This window comes from Harpia harpyja, chromosome 2 (assembly GCF_026419915.1).
Source record: "Harpia harpyja isolate bHarHar1 chromosome 2, bHarHar1 primary haplotype, whole genome shotgun sequence".
Lineage (NCBI taxonomy): Eukaryota > Metazoa > Chordata > Aves > Accipitriformes > Accipitridae > Harpia > Harpia harpyja.
In genome coordinates, this window is record NC_068941.1 from 76,969,304 (window position 1) to 76,994,274 (window position 24,971).

Consider the following 24,971-nt stretch of genomic DNA (forward strand, 5'->3'; position numbering starts at 1 on the left):
CAGTGGGCCCATGATACCTCGGGCCATCAGGGAAGAGATGCAACATATAGATGGGCTCGTGATCGAGGGGTGGACTTGACCATGGACACTATCGCACAGGTTATCCATGAATGTGAAACGAGCTGCAATTAAGCAAGCCAAGCGGCTAAAACCCCTGTCGCGTGGAGGGCGATGGCTGAAATATAAACAGTGGGAGGCCTGGCAGATTGACTATATCACACTCCCACGAACCCGCCAAGGCCAGTGCCATGTGCTTACAATGGTGGAAGCAACCACTGGATGGCTGGAAACATATCCTGTGTCCCACGCCACTGCCCAGAACACTATCCTGGGCCTTGAAGAGAAAGTTTTATGGTGACACGGCACCCCGGAAAGAATCGAGTCGGACAACGGGACTCACTTCCGAAACAACCTCATAGACACTTGGGCCAAAGAACGTGGCATTGAGTGGGTGTATCACATCCCTTATCACGCACCAGCCTCCGGAAAAATCGAACGATACAATGGACTGCTGAAAACTACATTGAGAGCAATGGGGGGTGGGACTTTCAAACATTGGGATACACATTTAACAAAAACCACCTGGTTAGTTAATACTAGAGGATGCGCCAATCAGGCTGGCCCCGCCCAACCAAGACTTCCACATACTGTAGAAGGGCATAAAGTCCCTGTAGTACGCATGAGGAGTATGTTAGGAAAGACAGTCTGGGTTAGTCCCCCCTCAAGCAGAGACAAACCCATCCAAGGGGTTGTTTTTGCTCAGGGACCTGGGTACACCTGGTGGGTGATGCAGAAGGATGGGGAAGTTCCATGTGTACCTCAGGGAGATTTGATTTTGGGAGAGAATAGCCAGTGAATTAGGCTGTATGATATTTAACTGCTAAATAACCTGCCAATGTATGTCATTGTATCTATAGTGTCTATATGCCATATCAAGGGTATTACTGTAAGAATTACCCAAATGACTTTGAAACTGAGCCAAGTACAACAGTGATAGAACTTGAACTGGTGCCCAGCAATTTCCTCAAGATCAGCCTCTTCGACCTGCAGGCCAAGGGTCTGGGTTGCACCAAATGTACCGGCCACAAGCTCCAGAGGCAGCATACAACAACCTAACACCTCACACCATCTCTCTTATCCTGAAGAACTGTTACAACAGATGGAGCCCCAAAGTCATGGACTAAATAAAATTGATGGACACATTGGAGGGATAGCCCATCGACTAAGGGAATACTATTTGTATGGGTGTGGGTGTGGTGTCCATATACATACATATATATATATATGTATATATAAGACAAGGAAAGTGGTAGTAGTTGATTGGAAAATGTAAGATCTGGGCATGATGTAGATGGTATAGAATAAGGGGTTGATAATGTCCTGGGTTCAGCTGGGATAGAGTTAATTTTTACAGGAACCTGGGAGGTGGGGGGGCATAGCCAGGGCAGCTGACCTGAGCTAGCCAAGGAGCTATTCCATACCATGTGACATCATGCTCAGTATATAAATGGGGAGCGGGCCGGGGGGAGCGCTCTCGACTTTTGGTGGCGGAGCGTCGGGTTCCGGGTGGTGAACAGTTGCACTGTGCATCACTCCTTTTGTATATTCTTTCATTAGTACCGTTGTTGTTGTTGTAACCTTTTTTTTGCGTTGTCCCAGTAAACTGCCCTTGTCTCAACCCTCGAGGTTCCAGGGTTTTTTTCTTTTCTCTCCTCCGTCTCCTCCTTATCCCACCGGGGGGGGGGGGGGGGGGGGGGGGGCAGGAGGAGTGAGCGAGCGGCTGCATGGTCCTTTGTTACCGGCTGGGCTGAAACCACGACAGGCTACAAGCAGAAGAAAAAGCTGGTCCAAGGTGTGAGCCAGAAGCATATCTCCAGCTCTGCTGTAACTGTCTGTGCACTCTTTTCATCACGCTAACCCCTCAAGTCTGTCCCATTCACGGCACTGTGTTTACTTCTCTACCTGCCACAACACTTTAGGTTCACATAGTAGCTTGCCCTGTGAGTCCCAATCCCTGTGACTCTTCCTCGTTTGTAAGAGGAGCTAAACAACTCTTTCATGTCTAGCTTAAAAATAAGCTGTGCCTTGAAGTCATCTATTTATGCCTTTTTGGTTGTAGTTTTATTGAAAAAGCTGGTATTAACATATTTATATTTTTATTCAACAACAGTTAGCTAATTTGTGCAACACAAAGAATGCAGCCATGAACAACAGCTTTCAAAACAATCAGATTTACCAACTTTACCATCACTTACTCTACACCACTGAAAGCTCAAACTAAAAAGAGAAAGAAATTTGGAAATGTTCACAATGACAATGTTAACTTTCCATACATTCAAGAAACCAGGAAACCGATCTGTAGTAATGATGTCAAAGACAGGAACGGAATACTGGTCTTTGAAAGGTTTCTATTTATTTCCTCTATAATCACTTCATGGTATTTTGGCTGGGTATTTCATTAGTTTTATAAAGCTCCAAAGATATATTTCTTTATTTAATTTTAACATGTTCTTTTTGGTACCCAAAGCTGTAACAGAGTAAGGTACTTCAAATTAAAAACAAAAAATTGTTGTATTAAGATCTGCTTTATAATAGGTTATCTATAGAATCTTACTTGAGAATGTTAAAAGCTAAATATATGTTTTACAGTACTTCTAGCTGTAAATGCCAATATGAGCTGATAGCTTTTTTTTTTTTTTTTTTTGAGCTGCAAAGATTAATGGAGGAGGCCAAAAGTCAAAGAAATTGTATGACACCCTTGAAGCAGTAGTTTGGCATTAACAAGTTTTCTATACAATTTACCACATTCTTAAACCTTTTTACAAGGAAAAAAAAAAAAAAAAGAAAAGCAATTTTGTTAAATTTCATTAGAATAAATATGTACATATACTGTCCATGCCTGCTACAGCATACAGTATTTTATAAACAAACATTCCTCATTCCCTTTAAAATTAACCTATGCATTTCATACCGTATGTGTTTAGTGTGGCTGGAAACTGATGCACATGCGTTTGTGCTTCTACACACAAAATATACAGCATTGATCTAGAAAACTTCAAACATACAGATTTCATGTGTTGTGTTAAGATGTCATATAAAAGCTGTAGACTCTGGGTTTTTTAGTTCTTGTAAGCAGATTTTCACCCACCCTTTCCCCCAAACCAAAATATAAAAGCATGCAGATCCCTTCATCAGTACATTTTCCACTTACCAAGAAATCAGTGCATAATGGCTTAAAGACTCCTTTTTTTCTGAGTTTTAATATGGGCAGATTAACAGGTCATCTGAGTTGTGCTCTTTTATTCATGGTTTGAGGAGAAATCCTTTGGGATATTAATTTTTCTGCCAGAGCTATTAGGGATGCAGAAGAACTTTCTTTTCCTGGATTAAGAGGACTCCCTGCCCACTGCACCCTTCCCGTGTAATTCCTGCATGCGCTACACCAATTGTGTGTACTCTGCTTTTCCATTTACATCACTACTCATTTTAAAACAGAGATAGAGCTAACAGTATTTATGTGGAAGAAGGTTTTGTTCGGTTTGGAGTTTTTGATTTTTCATATTTCTCCAGGAAGAATTTTGTCTCCCAGCAGTGGACTCATTTAAAAAAATTAAAATTCACTGAGCAGTGGCTGCATCTCGCAGTACCATTCTTTTTACAGTTACAGATAACCATGGCATTGCCTGTATTCCCGAAAGGCCAGGATTAAAATAACCATGCTGCAATCAACAAACGAGGGACTTTCTGAAGTGTCTAGCAGTGATGTAACTTTGTTCCCACTGAAGTCGATGTTTGCCTTCAAGGACAGCACTTCTAGCCAAGGTTTCCAGAACTCCAACCCCCAAACGGTAGGACGGGTTTGTGTGTTAACTGCCAGGCTGTGTCTGACCAGCCAGTCCCTCTGGCAATACCAAGTTTTTTAATAGTTCTCCACGTGATGAAGATACTAGTTATTGTTTTAAACAGAGCAAAGACATCTATGGAGAATAAACTTAAAATAAGCTGGCTGAGAAACTATACCAGTCTGTCACTTACTCGGGAAGCTGAAGCCCAAAGTAATGTGAATAAATAAATAAATAAGAGGGTGTTGTAAAGAAGGGAATAGGACGGGTGAGACAGGGCAGCTTTTCACCAGCAGGGATTCTGCTTCCAGTTATAACTCTCATGAGGCCCCTGCAATGTGCCACGTGCTCTAAAGAGATGTGGCTATTCATTCACTCGAACAGGCTTGGCTTAGTTGAAAGACAGGAAAACGTTACTGAAAAAAAATAATCAAGAGATTGAGGCAAAAAGCTCTAACAATGTGGTAAATGCTGTGGACTGCAAAAGCAGGCAGGGCACCAGAACGGACCCTCGAAAGGACTGACAGGAGTTGAGGAACCCTCCTCAGGAATGCTCCCACAGTGAATAAACACCCCTGTTTGTTTAAAGGAACCGATACAGACCACAGTACTGGATTTGCAGTCGTGCCTTTTACTCATACAGTTGCAGTGATGGAAAATAGTTGGCTTGCCACCAGTAATGATACAGGCTGAGGGATGAAAGGATGCAACCTACAAATCCCACCACAGAAGCCACAATTTTTGTGAAGATCACATCCTTCTACAACTCTCAAGAGGCTGGTTTGTAAATATAGAGGGATATTGATAAATCTAGTGCATTTCTGAGTTCACTTTATCCTGAAATATGTACAGATTGTTTGTCGCTGCTATAGCAATGATGTTCTCAGTTGGGTGCCACGCTGTGTGCAAGATCTTCTTAGTAAAGTCCAAACTGTCGACACTGATGTCATCTTTCCTTCGTTTGCCTCCGACGCAGACTCTCCGGGGCTTAAGAATAGCTCGTGGTTTACTGCTCTCTCGGGATGCCTCCAAGGTAACATCCCGTTTGGTATTTCGGTCAAACATTCGAAAAAAATTATTATATGCACCTGTCATTATCACACTGTAGAGAGAAAGAAAGAAAACGAAAACAAAGACAGTTAAACAGCAGCTGGTGGGAAGTCTACTAACATGACTGGATCAGGACAGCTGAGCTTTAACCTTAGGATAAGATGTCTTCTGGTTTCAGCTGGGAAAGAATATGAAACAGGATTTTTCCCAGTATTCCCGAGTGAAGAGTTTCCTTCTACCAATGTCTTCCCCTTCCCTATTAGAGTATTCAATGAAAATTACAGTTACCCCAAAAATGCATCCTGAAGCATGAACGAATTTCAGGACCCCGACATCACGAGATTGACTTCACAAGACAATATATAGAAGGAGTATGTTTTAATAAGTTATTTTTAATTACCCTCCAGCTTTTTATGAGTGTTTAAGGATCATATATTTCAGGCTTTTTTCTGTCTCCAGAGCTTTACCTTTTCTGACAGCTGAGATTTACCACGATTCCAGAAACAGTCTTTAAAAAAAAATTTCCAAGTATTTCAAACCTTTTGATACAATAGTAAGATTTAGTACATAATTACATATTTTAATGAGTATTTTGAAGAAAGCTGTTTTGCAAGGTTCTGAAAAATCACACTGAGTTTGCACAAGTAAATTCCAGAATAAGCCCTTTTCCCTTCTGAAGCCATAGACCTTGCAAGTCTAGACACCATTAAAATTTGTATCTACAATGCTTCTTAGAAATAAACACATTGATAAACAGAATTCTGTCATCTCTTGTATGAAGTTTGAATGAAGCTTCAAGTCAGGATATATTTCTGGGTCTGGGAGAAAGGGACGGAAAACATACCTCGATCTGCATAAAATTACCCCGTTAATCAGCTTGTAGTTTGAAATAATGGATTGCCAGTTGCTTCATTCCCCCAGTCCCTAGGGGAGGATATTTTGTCACTAACTTTAATGAATTCAGGATTTCATCCATGGCCCTCAGGTTATTGGATTAGCATAATCATGGGTTTCAGAGCCTTGCTCAAAAGCTCATCCCCTGTGAACTTTTTCCATATGTGAAGCCAGGGCCACGCTCTACTCTCCTATCTCAGCCCCAAACAGGGTGTTTCTTCCGAATTTCCATTCTGGAAGGGGAATCCACCCCAAATGGTCAGGTCTTCACAGGAGAAGCTGTACAGTTCTAAAACTCATGCAGTCGGGAACTATTTGCCTTTCTAGTACAGCGCAACAGAGCATATTTCCCGTGCTTCGCATATAATAAACTAACCTCCATCTCAAATGACAGTTACATTGCTTTAGCACTTTGCTTCTGTTTCCCATTTAGGGGGAATCTGTGTCAAGCAGTATACTGGGCAGGAGACCACAGCATATGCAATCGTGGGAAAAGGCGGCATAAACTATACTCTCTGCCGTACAGACGCTCACTAGCTGATTAGATTAGATGCTCCTGGATTCAGGAGCTGTCTTACACTACGTGCATAGCCTCCAGGCAGCGTTGCCTTGATCTCACTTGGGGCCCTTAGGAGCTACTGTAATACAAATGAATAATATACTGAAAAATGCACAAATGGGAGCTGTGCAGCTAACTGCTTTTGCACTACAGCTCCTGACTGACAGCAGCTCCGCTCGCTTCAGAGCCACTGGAGAGTAACTAGAGTGGGAGAGCTGGATTTGTACGCTGTGAATCACTAGCAGGACTGCCAGCTCCATCCTGCTTCCATGCTTGCTGATGGTATGCTGGAGTTTGCTGACAGCTGACTCCACACTGAGCTTTTTGCAGCTCCTGAAGTGCTAAAGGCAACTGCTGCAAATCAGATCAGCGCAGCACAGAGACACAGCATGCACTGCCCTCAGCAATAGCTCACCTACAGCCTTCACCCTGTCGAGAAGCTGCTTTCCTGAGGTCTGCAGGCAGCACACCGCTGGCTGCACTGCTGCTCTGCTGCTGGGTTTGGGATGGGCAACAGAGGCACTTGTCCACGCATAGCTGCAGCCAGCCCGTGGCAGGAGCTGCCTCGCTCCTCTACAGAAGCAGTACCCGTCCTTGGGTTGTCTGCAGCGAGGTTTCCCTTACCTTCCCCACCCGCAAAGGCCTGGCACAATCCTGCTCAGTGAGGCACAAGTTAACAGTCTCACAAGCTAAAAAACCAAAAGAGTCGGTGTGACAGCTTGACAAAATGTATTCCAGAAGCTGCAGAAAGCCTATTGATCAAGATTAGTGCTCATTTCAGAAATTGAATCAACAGCAGTAAATCTAATGTTTCACTCCTTCCAAATCACCGTGTCTTGTCATTACGGCTCCTGCTGTAATGGTTATTCACAACATGAAAAAGTCGAGGTTACTTCATATCTCAGCACTAACTTACACAACTTGTGATGCAAACAGCCCAGCACAGTACCGTGGGTTTTTTGCCCCCAGGCAAAATTCTGAAACGGGTTCATAATGCTGGGGCTCCCTGTGCCATGCCTGCAGAGCTGTGGTTCCCAGGGGGATGAGGAGCATCCCTCCTGATGAAGACAGGAACTGTCAGGGGAGCAGCTTTCATGCAGGCAGAGTACCAGTGCACCAAATGCACAGAGAGGTATTTGTCAAGAATCTTATTTTAGGAGGTTTTGCTTGCAGTAAAACTGCTTTTACGGTCCATTTGCTTTTTAATTTCTTGAACTCTGGCATATTTTTAAAAGTCTGCTTTCTTCAGTTGGATTTACTGCAGTTATTTTTTTTAACATATGTAGATGACTACTTTTCATGCTGGCCCTGTTTTTCTGCAGTTTAATGGCTCAGTAAAAAATAGCATTATGTAAATGAGAAAGCGCCCATTCTTGTTCAAGGTCACAAACACGGATGGATTATAACCTTACCTGCTGCTTAAAATAACAATAAAAGAGAGTGAGAACTAGATGTAAGCCTGCAATTTATTCCCGTTCAGGAAAAAATAACGTACAATAATGGAATGTATATGATAAGGAGTATTTTTTATATACATATATGAGAATAAAAATTGTAGCTGAGTATAGGAAGAGTTTGGTCTGTATTTCCAGACAGTGAGTGCTTGCACAAAACCCTTGCAAGTGAGGCTGGTTCAAAAAACCAAAGCCCCTCACCCCAAACACCCCACACTAATTCATATGTGTGTAAGAGAGCAGACCAGAAAAGCTCTGCCTAACCACCTTTAATTTTATTTAGAAAGCAGGTTTACAAGTGGTGCTACACATGGTCAGAGGTACAATCATCTCAGCTGTGCAGGGGTATTTAGGATGTAGAACACACTCCAGTGCACCTTGAGGAGCTGCGTACTGATAGCTCAAGCTGGAGCAAAGCTGCTGATAGACTGTCCCCAGCTCAAACCACCACAGCTACAGGCAGCATGATTAAAAAAAATAATAATTTTTAAAGAGGCAAAAAAAGCAAAAAAGCAGGAAAAAAACCCCAATGGCAGCGACGTGGCTACCGCTGCCTACATTTCACACATCGGCTGCCTAGCATGTGCTCTGGAAGGAGAGGCAACACCCCATATCTGCAGGGCCCAAAATGCATTCACACAGCTCGGTGCTAACCCTCCTGCGCTGCCCCGCGAGGGGAACACGTTTTCCTCTCTGCATGGTGCTGCTCTGCAGAGCACATGGTGTACTCTGTGCTCCCCCTTTTAGAGCTGCTCCAAGCAAGGTCTGAGGGTTTCTGGCAATTCTTCAGGTACGTGTGTTTTGAGTGACAACACAAAATGCTACTAATTCATCCAGCCTGCACTGACACTGGGGCATTCTTGCTTATTAATGACGCAAACTGAGGCATCTCGCTGCCAACCTTCAGTCTTCATGCAGGGTCGCTATGGCCTGAAGTCTTAGCTTTTTTTTTTTTTTTTTCTTCTTTACAAGCAGGACAAATGTATTCTTACAGAAGGTAAAAGGGGAAGGAGAAAACCCCCATGCAGACCAACCCCACTTTTATTAATTGACTTCTCTTCTTACTGCCTCCCTAGCTGCCATTCTGTTCTTTTTTTTCCTCTTTCTTCCCCTCCAATTCTGACTCTGGTCTTTACCACACTTTCCAGGCAGGTTTTCCTTTCCCCCTCTCTTCCTTCTCCCCTCCCCTTTTTCCATTTCCCTCTATCCTGCTCCACAATTTTTAAAAAGCAGCTTATCTGCTTCTCTCTCTCCTGCCAGTGAAGTATCCTCCTTAGCTTCACCCTCTGTTCCCTGCTCTGTCCTGTCTCTTTTGCTTCATTTTGTCATTTCTCTTTCTCTGTTCCTCCCCCACCCCCTGCCTTCATTTCACTTTTGGAAGTCTCACTGCTCACCCTTTCTTTGTGATCTTCCACTACCTCCAGTCTCACTTACTGTCACGGACAACTTGCCTAGCTCTCAAGTGTTTTGGGCTTCCATTCTTGCCTTCTCCTTTGGGCTGAAGGCTGGAGAAATGAGCTGGTGGGCAGGTCTCCTCTCTTGGTACGTACAAATGACTGGCTCCTGTGCTCTTGAATCTGGCAGGAATTTGGTAGTGCCGGTTGTGGCACCAGAGATGTCAGGATGTTGGGAGATCTGTAGGGCTGAGCTGGTCATATACCAGCTTACCATGGGGTGCAGGGAAGGAAAAGCACTGCTAGTTGTCTATTTTGCAGGAATTTCTATTCTTGCCAAGGGCTGTATAAAAGGGGATTGCATGCAACCATGTGTGCAATCTGCTTTTCAGCTGGGCAATCACAACACAGACCTCGATGACCTTTCTGCAAATTCCCAGAAGCTAAAGCCCATTTGGGCAGGAAAGGTTGTTTCAAAATTAGCAGAACATTAACTGCTCCCTCTGTACAGTACTCACCCAGTTCAGGTTTCTTCACCCTGTGCCATGCAGATCTGGTAGCCAGCAATATTTCAGGTAAGGTATTTTTTGAAAAAGTCAATTTCCAATCTGTAAAATTGTCTGGAGCAAAGGATTTGAGAAGAAAAGTCCTTCCTGCTTGCCTTGTAAGAATACGTAAAACTAAACCAGCAAATATTTACCTATGAATAACAAGTTTATTTTGCATGACACCAGTAGTTGTACCACTGATGTTTAATTTAGGGCCAGAGTTTTAGGGTCTACAGAAGCACCCTATCAACTGTTGATGGCTTCAGCATCTTTAAGCATCTTAATACTTTAAAACATCTGGGTCTCAATATTTTGTTTTTGGTAGTGACTCTGTTAAATGAAATGCTTCAGTACATGGCTTTCGCCTCTAAAAAGTTCTGCCTCTGTTGGAAGGCCAACAAATTCCTTACTTCATCAACCTCAAGGGTATCTGAATAGGATTTCATCATTTGTACTAAACTGCAATGAGATCTTCTACAATATTTTTTTAGGCATTGAAACTTCATCAAACATGTCAGTCACTAAGAATTGGTGTATCTCTGACTTTCTCTTATCTGTTATTCCTGCATTTCGTTCAGATTTCTTTACTGCAAGCCAAGCTCTTAAATGTCACCCATGTTGCAGCCATCCTTGCATGCCACAGTTTTTATCAAAATTGCTCCATTCAGCTGCCTTCCTGGATGTCAGGGTTTGCCCTGAAGCTCTGGGGATATCAGCTGGAATTAAGGCTTGCTTAAAAACTGAACCATACTCGCTTCACATCTTTTTGTGTTGGTTTTGTTGCCGTTTTTTTTTAAAGACTCTTTTAAAATAATTTTTGTGTTAACTCTGGCCCAGATTAGTCTTCCTAGATGCACAGAAATTTTTATTCACCTGCAGATTTCTATTGTCCAGAGAAATTCAGCTCATGTCATGGTTCCCCTCCTTCACTGTTGCTCAAGAGACCATGGAAGCCACAGGATACAGCTTCCACTCCGATACAGCTGGCTGGGGTAAGACTGGGAATAAGAACAGGGGATCCCCAAGTCCTTCCAAGCTAATATTTGACGTGCCGAGCCTTGAGAACAAAATGATATCTTCTAGCTCTCCAGCATGGAGCGTGCTGCCAGACAGGAATAGACTGTTAACTTCTCATCCACTGGGACCTGCCAATTCTGCCTGATTAGAGTGAAGGCTGATGGATATTCAGTGGGATGAATGACAGTTCAGTAGGAAAGGACTGACTGAACAGTTGTATGTGACTTCACTCATCTGCTTACAGCGTATCACTTATCATGACGGTATTCAGAAGTCTCCCTGGAAGGGTTCCCATACACCCATTCATTTGAAATCTTAAAAAAAATAGTAATTAAGGTGTTCACTTACCACCATGTAGAATTACTACATTATTTTTTTCTTTTACTGGCTTCTTTAACCCACAAACAGCTGCAAAAGTGTTAATTTTTGAGGTAAAACTGAAATAACAAAATTAGTTTGGTTGACAGTGGGAAGAAAACAGTATCTTGTGGGTCAGTATTAAAAGTCATTATTAAAAGACTTTGGAAGTGAATGGAAGAACTAAATTCAAATCGCTGTATAAATAGAGCTCACGTATTCTACATAGTCACGTAATGATGTATATACAATGAAGATGGCATGATTTTAGTGTAATATACTCAACTACATATAATATGTGCTCATCTGGTTGAATTAGTGTAAGACCCCTGCTTGACTCCCTCCCCTGACCACTGTTGTTGCCAAAGTACGCAGTGATTAATGTGCCCTTCACCAAATGAGATCGGCTCTGTCTGATTGTATTAGTTCCTGTTCATTGGAGTAACTGAGCATCAATCACGTTCTAATCAGAGCTCACGTATATTGATTTTTTTTGTAAACAGCCTCACCATCAGGTTCTATCATAGCCTAGATTAACTCCTTAGTAATGACAAAAATTAATAAAAAGTATATATATATGTGTGTGTATATATATATAATATAAGTACTGTACTGCAGCATCTTTTAACAGTACCATTGTTAATAGGCATTGCTTACCTTTAGCGGTAGTCCTTTTTAAAAAAAATACATACCAAAAAGATCAAATTAAGTGACCTTACTATTCAAATGAACTGTTCTTTAAGAGTTACTGGTACCCAAATATAATTTAAATTATGAGCCACCAAAAAAAAATAATCCTTGTAGTGTGTAGCAAAACAATACAATACTTGTCGTACACAGAAGCAAGAAGCTCAGAAGAGTGAATGTTCATCAAAAGATGAACATCAGTGCTGATGCATTTGACTTTTAAAAAGAAACAACTAAATTAAAGAGAACCCTTATCTTTTGTCAAATATTGTCAGCTACTCTACTCAACAGTTTCTTACAATCAAGAGCAGTGTATTATATTTAGTGATGGACTTGGTAATTGTGCACGACTAACAACGCCTCAGTGTCTGGGCAGTACAATAAATGAAGCCCTCACAATCTAATGTTCCCACTTAATAATTACTCACTGCATTGATCTTTCTGATCTGTCAAGTAGGAATGAAAATATTATGCTCAATTTAAATCCTGATATTGATTAATATTTCTATTATTACCAGGCAACTATCCAGAGAGTGGTCTTACCACACTAATGAGGACAGCAGCACTTCATTTGACTACAGGAGAAAGACTCTGGGCCTGGGAACAAGTGGCTGCCCATCCTGTACAATGCCCTCGGAATTTCTATCAAGGATAAGCAAAATGGTTTGAAAGGACCTGAAAAGCCCTGAACCTTTGTCAAAGTTTCACAATATCTAAATGATTTGATTGCGTGATTCTTCTGTGCCAGATTTAGGCAGGGATCAGCACTGTCCAGATTTCCAATAAATGCTTTAATTTTGGTATTTCTAATAGGACCAAACTCAAGCAGTCTACTGAGACAACCCTCTGCTAAAACATCCATTCATGCGTGGGTTTGGGAAGTTCAGAGAAGAGCCTCAAAACCTGGATCTTCCCCTAAAACTTCTGTGGGTCATTCCCACTTTCTGACCATATCAAAGCCATTTCCACAACAGCTGGTGCCCAAGTTGCAGTCACAGCAAGCTGGGAAGTATTCTGCCTGGTGTGGTCCACCTATGTCATTTTAAGTGGTCAGCATTTTGTATCACAGGGGATAATCAATGCTGAGTTAAGAAAACACGTTATCCTGGCATGCAGACAACAGAAATAATGGCAGTATATAGTTTCATCTGCATAATAAATGATACAAAGTAAAAGTTTTATTTCTTAGTAAAGACAGAATCTCTCCATTGGGCAGGTACAGGAACTGAGCAAAGGAAAGTAGTCCAAAGAGAAGATGCCCCTTGCACAGTGTATGGCATTACACTTTATCTGCATTTGTGGAACACAGGACTGGAAGACACCTTGTACTGCACTTCCAAGTTCAGACGTGTGTCATCTTAACCAATGTCTCACATAACTGCTTTCACAAATTTCCTAGGCATCATTATCAAAACAGTTGGTCTTCTTACATCTCCACTACTTAGGACGGGAAGACTGCTCCACACTGTCACTGTCTGAACACGTATGAACTACCTCTAACTTCCAGGCTATAATTACCTATTGTCACTCAATACCTATTTGCTGCTGTGTCATTATCATTCACTTTTATCTTAGCTAGATCCACTTCCTCCCTATGTATACCTCCTTGACATACTTACTAGAAGCAAGTATAATCTTGGCTTCTCTTTTGCTAAGCTGATCAAAACCAAACTCCTGCTTTCTCCTCTCTTTAGAGCAGCCGGCCATTTGCCCGATTACTTCATCCACCTTGGAGATGAGGGACAAGAAATGTGTAACTGCAGTCCAAAGGTCTTTGAATAAGACCCTAACATGATGTCACCACTAGTCCTTTCTCTGCTGGATATCCCAGTCTTGCCCATTCAATGATCACATTTGCCGTTTTCACAGCTGCCCCACACTCTGTTTCATAGTTCTTGCCCAGTCCAGGGGGGCAGGCCTGCTTCAAATACAAGAAGACAGACCGTTTTTCTCTTTCCCAAATGAGATGCTAAGTGAGCTGAAGGCACAGTTCCAGGCTCTCAGCAAGTGCCAAACTTTTGCCTCTTGGCTCCTAGCTCTGCTGAGCCAGGAGTCACTGTGTGCCATTCAAAACTGACTCCTGTGCTCTCTTTCACATGCATTTTGTAGACTGCTAATCACTTCCACAGTCCCCTAGCGTATGAATGTCCCTGTGAGTTGTTTCCAACTGATAAGATGAAGGTTTGTGTTTTCTTTTAACTAAAATCCTTGCCTTGCATTATACTCTTTGATTTCATCCATTTTTATTATCCCAGTCCTCTCGGCTGCTCAGTTCTTCCTGTACAGTATTCCTACTCCCCAAAGCACTGCCACCATTTGCTAAGATTATGGCATTAGCACACTGCATCCTCACTCACACTCTCTGACTTGTTGTGCCAATATTTCTCATTAAAATATTGAACAAGATATTATGTCCAAGATAAAAACAAGGACATCTCCTTCAGTGCATAGGGAACGGGACTGCTCTGATCGAGGTAGGTATCAGGAGAAACTGCCATTTGGCAGCAGTTTGCAGAGAATCAGGGGGTGCCCGTGACTGCCTTTCCTCGCTCCATTTCCAGTAAATGAACTGAATTTCTGAGGCAGCTTGTGTGTAAACACAGGATCACACAAGCTTCCTCAGCGTGTTGGTGGGGCTGTGCAAGTTGGCATCATTCTTTAACTTTTGCAGTCTACTTATGATTTTGGTGAAAACGGACAGAATCTGTAGGTTTTTTTCCCCTAAGGTATGAGCCAAGATTAACAATGTATATACATCATGTCTGAGGAGGTCAGAGACACAACTGCACCAATATCCAAACACCTTTTACCAGCCTGAACACTGGTATGTAGAGATGTAAATCGATGTGGAAAATAACCATATCTAACACTTTACTTTCTGATTGTTCCCCATCATATGGGAGCTCTTTTGCTAAATGAAGACAGTGATGGACGTAAGGATGGATTACCTGTCTGATCCATTCCATGCACATTCAAACTTGTCAAAGATGCAGTCATTTTCATAGAGGGAACACAATTTGCTCCTAAGGTAATCATGGACCTGTTTCAAAGAAAATAACTGTGGTTATTCTTGAAATAAAACAAAATATAAAACACCACAACCAGCCCCCCACTCTCTGCTTTATCTCCCACGTTCACTTTCAAAATATGCTGCACAGATTGGTAGCTTTGCAGAAGATACTGTGTTTAAAGTCTAAAGAAGATATCTGTACTTTTCCACAGCCCAATTAACCAGGTGCTACAGAATTATTGTTGCAGGAAGGCATGAAGCATACCTCCCTCAGCAGGCTGCAGACCACCCCTCTTCAACTTATTTGTTTCCTGCTTGGGTGATTTTCTCAGTGCTAGCCTAATTCCCAAAGACATTTCACCAGCTGATACCCTAGATGTGCTAATTAATGTGCAAGAAATCTAATTTAAATAGTAACAAAAATGTCATATTCCAAGATAAGTGGACTCTTACTTGTGGCAGAAAGAACTTGGCTCTATTAAAAGAACCTGTAGTGTATGGTACTACATATATTTGGGTAAGGTATTTCAGAAGCCAAATACAGTACAAGGTTGTAGTTGCACAGGCTGCAAATTAGAACTCTAATTTAGCCCAAGGATATCTCCTATTTGGCTGAGACTTAAAAACAACATTGTAAATTCTCACTTTCATACTTGAAAAGTGGGACTAACTAGCAGAAGACCTCTCCTCTGGGCCACATATCTCTGCTGAACAAGGGTTATCATATAAAGACCGATCTCATACAAACTCTTTCAATTCTTTGCTGAATTTGATTAGTTTTCCTTCTGGATGACTGGTTTCATTCCGCAAGGAAATAATGAGCTAGAAAATCCCTGCCTAGATGAATTTACTAATGCACTTTCACTCCTGATGTTTTCTTATAGCTGTTGTAGAAACTGTAAAAGATGTGTAGATGGCCTCTCCGAGCACACATACCAATGCAATAGCCGAAGGGCATAATTTAGCTCTGGCAGAGGAACTGGTTCTTGCAAGTGCAGGGAGACTACTCCTGGTCCCAATGGCCTGAGGGCATAAACATTTCTTCTAGTAAGATAACTTCCATCAAGACCAGAGGAGGGACAATGACCTTTCACTTATATCTTCTTTAAAGTAACCCATTTTCAATAGCCAAATTGTACCATATCCTAAGAATATTTGTAATGTAAGGTTATTAAGGATTATAAATTTTAGTTATGGATCAATTTTCATTAATAGATGAGTGAACACTGAGCTGTATATCAACAGAAAATGTCTTATACAGTAAATAATAGGCAAATGATAGATGCAGATAAAACATTTCACAGTTAAATGCATTTACCCTCACGGTGAGTAATAGGACAGAACACTGTTAGTACTGATGCAGTTTCTTGCACCCTCTGTAATTAAATCCTTCAATTTTCTCTTTACTTAAAGCCTTTTTATGTTAGCAGTGTAATTTGTTACAGAACTGGAGTCCTTTCCTTTAACATCTTTGTGAGCGCCCAACACTTGGAAGAAATAGAAAGGTTGGGTAAGGCAAGAGAAGGAATTAGATTGCGTTTTCCTCATTGACTGTCATTTCTAGGTCTTCCTCTTGTTATCATTTCCAGCAGCCATCTGTCATGACCACTGTTGTATATACACCCTTTGCAAAGCGTGTCCAACTCCACAGCTTGGAGCTGTGCCTTTCTATCAGCTCTGTCAAAAAGCATTTTGCAGTTCCTCTCTCCAATTTCTTACTATCTCTTCAAAGTCTCAGCTCCTTTTTCTTGACTGGCTCTGTCTGCAGACTTGCACTACTGCCTTGGACAACCAGCTTGCTCTTCATGTGGAGCCTTTGATTACCACATTTGACTACATGCAGACCCTCAGAGTGACCATGAAAAACTAACTGGAAGAAACACTTAATTTTCACTTTGTTTGCATGTTCATCTGCCACTACCAATTGAGGGTAAAGTCAGATTTGCCTTGTCTGTTACATATTGTTCTTAGCACATATGAAGAGTACTTGAATCCAAACCAAATTAATTCCTAACTAATTGCAAGAGGTATTCTCCTTTTCTTCACTGCACTGTTTTAGGTCAGACCTTCATGGAATTATCTAGCAATTCCATGCTCCAAACTAACACAGCAACGTGACTACGTGGGGAACTATTTCACTGGGACTGAATAGTCAAAATCAGGAATTGCACTGGTAAGTGACACATTAGTCCAAATCCCTATGCAACAGACCCTGCCAAAAGTGAATCAAGCTATTGTCAGCTATGAACATGTTCACCTCTGGTTGCTGCTGTACAGTTCTGCTGGAGTAGTTCACCTGGCAGCTTCAGAAGAGTATCCTGCTAGGCAGGGCTGCCTTGCAACATTCAAGCAGTGGCCATTCCACTGTATTGCTCTTTTAGTGCTGTCCAGTGCACCATATTCTGCCCTTTTTTCTTTTATGTGAAGCATAAACAAGAGAAAATCATGTTGAATCATTGTCAGCAGATGATAACGTGTTTCAGCAAGGCTGCAACAGCTGCTCTATGCAATAGCATTCTTTTAGTCACAACATTGGTAAGAAAAAGAACTTGCATGAGGAATTCAATTTTTTTTGTGATACTAAAATTGTAACCTGATAATGAAGCAGTACAGTCATAGACTTTGTTCTTTCTTACAGCCCTGTGGGGAATTCTCCTTTTGTGACCCTCTTCATGAGTCTCGCAGCTAGACAATATCTAAGTGGCTACCATGCAGTGGATCAAATGAGAAATTCAACCTTTTAATCTTTTAATGATACACATATCATCATAATTATGTGGATACATAACTGAAAATGTTAGGTTTATTTGTTGCCTTTGGGTGATCCACCACAAAAAAACTTTTTGAGAGGTTTCCAAGTTTCTATACAAGATTTATATATGTGTGAGAGAGATACCTCTAAGACAAATTATTTAAAAGAGTAATTTAAACCACTTTTTCTTAAGAACAGAATTCTCTACTCTCTGCAGTTGAAAAACATGAAAGGTTGCCCAGAGCAGTTGGACCATGTGAATCCTATGGAGTCCTGTGCTATTGGCTTCCTAAGGCTCCTGAGTTCCAGATTCTCCTTTAGTCCACTGTAATGCTCAGCAATGCATCTGTATACTCTTTACAAGGCACTGGATAAATATTTGAAAATGAAAGGCAATCCATAGGTTAAAGTAAGGCAGCAAGAACACTGTTATATTTGCAGGGTTTTTGTTGTTGCTGGTCTTTTTTTTTTTCTTTTCTATAAACTTCAGATTGCAATACTTAGGACTGAAAATTTTACATTATACTTATTTTTCCCATCTCAGCATGAAGAAATATAACTTTTTAATTGGCCCCACTGTTGGGTGTCAGACTGATTTAAAGGTGGCCAGCGTGTTTCACAGCTACCTACATGAGGAAATAAAAGCAGATGTCAAAATCAAGACAAACAGGTTGGCTTAACCAGCTATTCCTCTCCAGGGACAAGGTTGCCTACTCCATTAGCATAAGTATAAAATAATATATTACCTAAGTTCCCAAAATCTGAGATACAATCCTGTTATATAAAACACAGTCTCGCCCTTACCTTCCCACTCCATTTTCACAGCACATCAATTTCTAACACATTTAGCATTACAAGTACTGCCATTTTCAGAGCAAATCCAATTCTGTAGTTCTAAAGGTATACAGGCTCAGACATTCCAATACTAACAGAAGACACACTGAAGAGTATCCACCAAAATTTAACGGGTGCATTGGAAAATGCTGGGGCCCACTTTGTCTACTAAACACTAGCTAACAAATACCTCCAACATTATTGATGTAAAATTTCAGTTGTTTTGACAAGACACGCTACCAAACTCTCATTACATGTTATTTTAAAACCAATCTTAATTACAGTTACTGTGAACTCCTGTACCCCACCTGCCATTATATAGCCACAGAAAACAAGGGATTGTTCCAGCACTGTCACAGGACTGTCTCTAAGTAAGCAGTACGAGCCAGATGAATGACATTTTTCCTACTTTGCATACTCTTCTGTAGGTAGCTTAACAGTTTTTTCCTCATTGCATTTTCATAATAAGCAGTTTCTGTGTCATAGGCATATTTTCCTTCTTCAAGGCAGAGTCAAAAAATGTAAGCTCAGCCCTCTATTGCCAAACAGAACAGATGTCAGAGTACAAACTCAGCGCTGACTGGAGCCACTGGCATTTTGTCTGGATAATATCACAATGAATTCAGGCAACCAGATGTGTCTGTCAGGCATTTGCAAACTGCTGTGTCAGTGGTGATGTCAGGGTTTAACACTGATAGCTTCTAGAACTAGGCACAAGGGAGACAATGCATAGATGAAGTTTTAAAAAAAAGTTCTCAAATTATAAAGGTGTAAACTCTCAGCAGTCCCAGTGGGAGCAGAATGCAAAGCAATCCTTTCCTTTATTTCTTTTAAATGTTAATAGTGAAACACATCATTTGAAAACAGATGCCAAACGGAAGAGATGATTTCCCTTGTTAGAAGCATCGTTTCCTTCAAGAGCACAATCCACAGTGAGTGTTACCCTGACTCACCAGGCCTTACACTTCCTTACTAACGCTGAAATTGCCCTTTTCCAACTACCAGGATGCCACTGTGAGGATTTTAGCCACCTTGATTAGCAGCTCTCTTAGCTAGCTGTTTCTTAGACCAAGCAATGAGAAGTTTAGGAAAACATTCAGTTTTTGAACAGTGAGATGCTTTTATATTGTTGCATTTCAAGACGTAGGAGATACCCACCTGGTATGTTTCTACAGGCTTTGTTTCCATGTTCAGATCCCAAACCTTGACAGTGAGGTAATCTCTTGTTAGCATGTATCTACCGCTGTGACTGAATTTGACATCTGACACTGAAGAGATAATTTCTGAAAAAAATGATCTGTTACTGGGGTCTTCTGGTTCTTCATAAACTGTTCAAAGAAAAAGAAGCAAGAGAGAAATAAGAATTCTATAAAAAAATGCTCTGCTGTACAATCTGAACCATGCATTTCTTGTGAAACATGTAATTCAATGTACCAAGGAACACGATACAGAATTAATTATATGCCCAGCACTTAACTTATTCTTTTACCTTTATATAAAAATACAAACTGTAAGCTTTAAATATTACAATAATTAACCTTATAGCTACGGGCCCCAAGCACCACTTTGGGAAACTATGTAAATACACCAGTTAGTTGACTACAGCTACCTGTAGCAAGGCAGTTCATCTATGGTCAACCTTTCTGGGGTCCGCACATCCTGCTTCCTGACATAACCAAAATTCAGGTGTCCCTGTTACGAGAAAGGTGTACATGTGGTCTCACAACAGTCTTGGCGTCCCCAGGAAGGGTGGTTATTCAAAGCCTGTCCTGGTTGCCAGAACCAGCTGGCCAGTGTGCAGGCTACTCATTGGTCATGTCTGAAGGCATCTGAGACTAAACACGAGAATTTTGAAAAGCAATTGCAAATTGCAATTACTTCTTCCTGAGAGGTGAGCAGAAAATAGACAGTGATTTACCGTGTGGATACATGAACTACTTAGTTGATGTGGAATTGCTGACAGTTCTGTAAAGCACTAAACTCACCGTATGTGCTAGTTAGCTGTTCTGTGCATTGCATGATCCAACAAGGCAGGGAATCATGAAATATTGCTTACAGTAAGTCCATACAGGGAAAGCAGCTCTTGTAACTAGAAGATTGGTCATCCTTGTTCAGATGTACATAATAATGATACTGGCTGACTCCCACTGAATTGCAGGAACTTGAAACAACTGGTATTAGTGGGCTCTGCTTCATCTATTACAAGTCCACTAATCACCAAGGTCTCTTCATCCTTCCCCAAAAAGCCTGCACTAACTCTAGCCCTGCCTACCAGGTGCCTAGAGCAACTCTGTAGCCTTTCTGCAGCTATCTGTGGCCCTGTGATCCAAATGACCTCATACAGTGAACTTTAGTAGAAAGTCAGGCTTTCAGGGTCTTTCAGTTGTCAGCAAAATCAGTAGGGTTTTGGCACCTATGTCTAGAATATTCTTTGAAAATTGGCAATTTGGTGAGTGTCATTTTCAAGTTTCAAAAGCAGGTGAAGAAAAGCCGTGTGATGAGACATGAAAATGTGTTGAAAGTAGAACAACTTTTTACTGTCAGTCAAAACAGAGTTTTTTGTGTAGTCCACTGGAACATTTCTTTCTCAATTAATTTATCTATGACTATGATTCAGACTGTTGAAAGCAACAAGGTTACAGTTTCCATCAGGTAAAATAATGTTCTGCTGAAAGTTAAGGGTGAGTACGTGGGCAGAGTATGTGGGGTAATGCAAAAAATTATGGGCAATTTTCTTTGGGGGTGGGCAGTGGAATGCAGCCAGGCGTGCAATGAGAATAAGGTCTATATTTGAACATGTACCAAACATCTAAATGGCAATGAACTACTTCAAAAAGGGGGAAAAAACTTTTCTTTTTAGACAGATTGTAAACGAACAACTTTAAATAGCTCTTTAAAAATTTGCCTAGACATTCTGCAAAGCAGGTATTTTGTAATTATCCTGTCAGATTTTCAATAGAAGTCTGACAAGCACAAAGCAATTATCATTTCTCATACCTCTTCCCTTTAATCTGTCCAAACTATGTACTTGGCTGGCAGGAATTCATCCTCCTAATTATGATGTGAAGTTGCTATTAAAACCAGGAAAGAAAAAAAAAACCAAAACCCCACACTAACTGAACTACACCTTTATTTATAGCTGAGATGTATTTTCTTGGCTCTGTGTGTCTCATCCAACTCCCAATGATTAAAAGAGGAGTAATATTTGTACCTGGATACTCTGTATTTTGTTAATTAATGAGATTAAGCCATTTCATCCTTTATCTGTACTGTTCATTGCTTTTCTATCCGTACCACAGTAAGTATTAGAAAGACTTAGATTAATTAACTGCAGAAACTAATGCAAGCATGAAAGCCTCATATCACTACAGAAAGAAAGATAGTGGTAGAAATTTTAGTAGCAGCAAATCTTTGCAGATAGTTCCTACAGTCAGCATAACGAAGCCAGGAAAATTGTTACCGGAAATTAAGCAGCAGCTCCCAGTGTTACTGAGAAGCTTAGCAACTAGCAGCATATGCCTGAGCAACCAGAACAAGGCATTGGCCTCAGGAAATGAAGGTGAGATACGGTGTTCTTGGGTCTTGGCTATTTCTGGTTTAGCATCAACATAAGGTTATGCATACACTGGAAAAAAGCATAGTCTTTATTCAGTTTGGCTAATACAAGTTGAGTAATTGGAGACAGAACAGCAGTGACAGCCATGTGACTTGGACTTCAGTTCAGGCAAGCAATTCAAATTCAACCCCAGCCTCTTCAAGCTGATACGAGAAAACACGGTGCTGGCCCACCATTTGCAAAACCAGGTTTGCCAGCCTGCACTGGAAACACATTTTCTGTTCATTACAGTTTAGACTTGTCTTTCGGAGGCCATTCTTATGCCAGGGGGCAATCAGCACCACAACCACAAGGCTTCAAATCTAGCTTATTTTTCTATATCTAAATAAATCTTGTTAGACCAGGACTTGGAATCAGAACTTTACTGAGATGCGATTACAAATTCTATTATACTCCTCGACTAATTTCTTGATTAACTTCTTAATAACTAACTTTTGCCATGAAAAAGGGTATTTAACTTTCATTAATATTGTTCTTGATAACCTTCACAGTGCTAACTGTATGAAAGACACAAAGCTACCTGTCTAGTTGCAAACTAATGAAGATAGGAATCACAAATGGTGTGGTGTGCTGAGCTTTCACATGACACTGCTCAGACTTAAATATGACCTTGATGACAGGACTGTGGAATAGAGAAATATCATGGGATTACAGAGGGAAGCTGAGCCTATCTCTGAGTACAGCCAGTGGTGGGGAGGAGCCTCCAAGGAAGACACCATTCCTGCCCCTTACTCCGCTGGCAGCTACAAGGGTAAACTGGGAAATCTGCTTAGGGAAATAAAAATGCTCAATCCCTTTCTGCACGGCTTCCTGCTCACAAGTTAAAAACCAGGGTAGCTTTTCACAGAAGTCCAGACTTTGGAGAGAAGGATGGGTTGGGTGAAGGATACTTGCCAGAGCACTGTTTTCCTGAATCCTGAAGAAAATCGGCAGCAGAAAAATATGCTGCTTCTTTTTCAAAAGGAACTGCCATCTGCTGAAAAACAAACTCTTATCTCTCGTAAAAAAAATTCTTAGTGTTCCTTGAATTTCTCTGATGTAATGTAGACATGGAGATTCTCCTTAAAGTCAGTGGATAGAAAAGGCATCTCTAAGGTGTGCGTTTATCATGCAGAAATATATGCAGATGTGTAAAGTAAAAAAAAAAAAAGGGGCGGTGGGGCAGGAACAGGTGGAGTGGGTGGGAAGGTCCATCTCAGCTTCCCTTCCAGACACTGGCCAAAAGAAAGCAGATGCCTCGGACAGTAGCTAAAAAGAGTGAAGTGCACGCACTTCCCACTAACACCCTTGTGGCTCTCACCAAGCCAGTGGAGTTGCACTCTGGGTGTTGTAGGTGCTGCCACTGCAACTTACCATTTATTTTAATATGAGCCTGACTCCACAAAATTGAAAGCTATACATTTTGGACAAGACACATGCAATAAAGAAAAAAACCCAACCCAAACTATTCTTCAAGTTCAAATCTAAACAAGAACTAATGGCGGACAAAAATTAGGGCTGCACATGTGAATGTAACCTTTCTTACAAATCTTGTTCTTAGTTTTACATTAATTGCCAAAAATGTCTGATAATGTTTAGATTGGAATGTCTCGCTCCACTCAACACACACCACACAAACTGCAAGGGCCACGAGGTGTGAGTGCATGCTTTGAAATCCCACTATAATGGTCTGGAGAGAGAGCTGGTAGTCACCAATACTGCCTTCCTCTTCAGCTTTGCCAGCTACCTTTCACTGCTGTACGATATTCTGGTTTCCCAAATATGTAATTGTGAAAGAGGGATATCAAACAGCTAGGAACACAGGAAAGTGATAAATCAAACAGCACTACTGTGTGCACTCCACTGAAAAATAGTGAGTAGATTGTAGTTAACCATTACCCCAGCAATAGCCAAAAATAACTCAGCCTTAGAAAATGTAAAGCCCCATGTTCTCATAAAGGGTTTTTCTCTTTGTTTCTCCCATTTCCAAAGACGCACATTTTTCATGGAGTCATTGGTGTTCTCCAGATCCCAGCGCCACTGAAAATTAATATTTTGTTCACTGGGCAGAGCTTTAATCATTGCAGGGTGTAAATTCTGGCATATGTGAACTTTAAAAAATAATAATAATGCTAAAAATGGCTCATATGGTGGGTGCAGTGTCACAATCCAATATAGCATTCAAAATCCTGTATCATCGCAACAAGGAGCATGCATGATTATTTACATTATATTATAGGACCCTGGGTAATGTCTTGGCTGAATTTTCAACATTCCTTCCACTTCTTTTCCTCTTACCTTCACTCTTTTGTCTGGGTGAAATAAAAACACAAGTACTCACAGCACTGTTGCAAGGCAGATGGTTCCAAAATACAAACACAACTAATGCTTTTAAAATCACAAAGAAGAATGATCTATTTAAAGGGAAAGCAATAACAGTATCTGAGATAATATGGGCCGGGGTTAGAAAATTATCTAATATAATGAAAGTTTATCTGGAGCTAATTTTTATTTTTGACCTGAATTTATAAGTGTATAGTGGATTGATGGGATAAAAGAAATGTCAACTGTATTCAGTTAAACAAATCTTTCATTGCTTTAAAAAGAGAGAAACATAGAGTACAAGCTTTGCCAAAATTTCGTTATCATGGCCTGAGCATTTGATGGTAACTGCAAGGGTTTACTATGAAATATCAGTAAACAAAACAAAGAGAAACAGACAACTAGCAAAGGAGAAGACCCTTGATGATAATGCTGTGTACTGCTTAAGGCATAAAGATATGAACCTTGAAAATTTCTATTACTGCTGACCAGAAGCAGAACTACAGATAAAACCAAATTTTTGCTATTACAGAGCCAAATATATTTAAAAAGAAAAGCAAAGATGAATCATGCTTACCCATATTGCAGAACATGTGATTACCTGGGAGGGGGCGGGGACAGGGACGACAAAAACAAAACCAGGGAAAACTTGAAGA

At 40.9% G+C, this 24,971-nt stretch overlaps 1 protein-coding gene across 9 annotated transcripts in view; it reads right to left on the reverse strand.

Annotated features, from left to right (window-relative positions):
* Positions 1 to 2,098: 2,098 nt before the first annotated feature.
* The window catches only part of PPP2R2C (protein phosphatase 2 regulatory subunit Bgamma), a 203,295-nt gene continuing 180,422 nt past the window's right edge, over positions 2,099 to 24,971 (reverse strand). For all 9 annotated transcript variants that reach the window (XM_052780525.1, XM_052780528.1, XM_052780529.1 and 6 more), the window contains 3 exons: positions 19,557 to 19,726; positions 14,751 to 14,842; positions 2,099 to 4,944 (listed from right to left, as the gene is read on the reverse strand). In XM_052780525.1, coding sequence (XP_052636485.1) covers positions 4,653 to 4,944; positions 14,751 to 14,842; positions 19,557 to 19,726 — 554 coding nt within the window. In that variant the 3' untranslated portion in view covers positions 2,099 to 4,652. The remainder of the gene's footprint in view (positions 4,945 to 14,750; positions 14,843 to 19,556; positions 19,727 to 24,971) is intronic.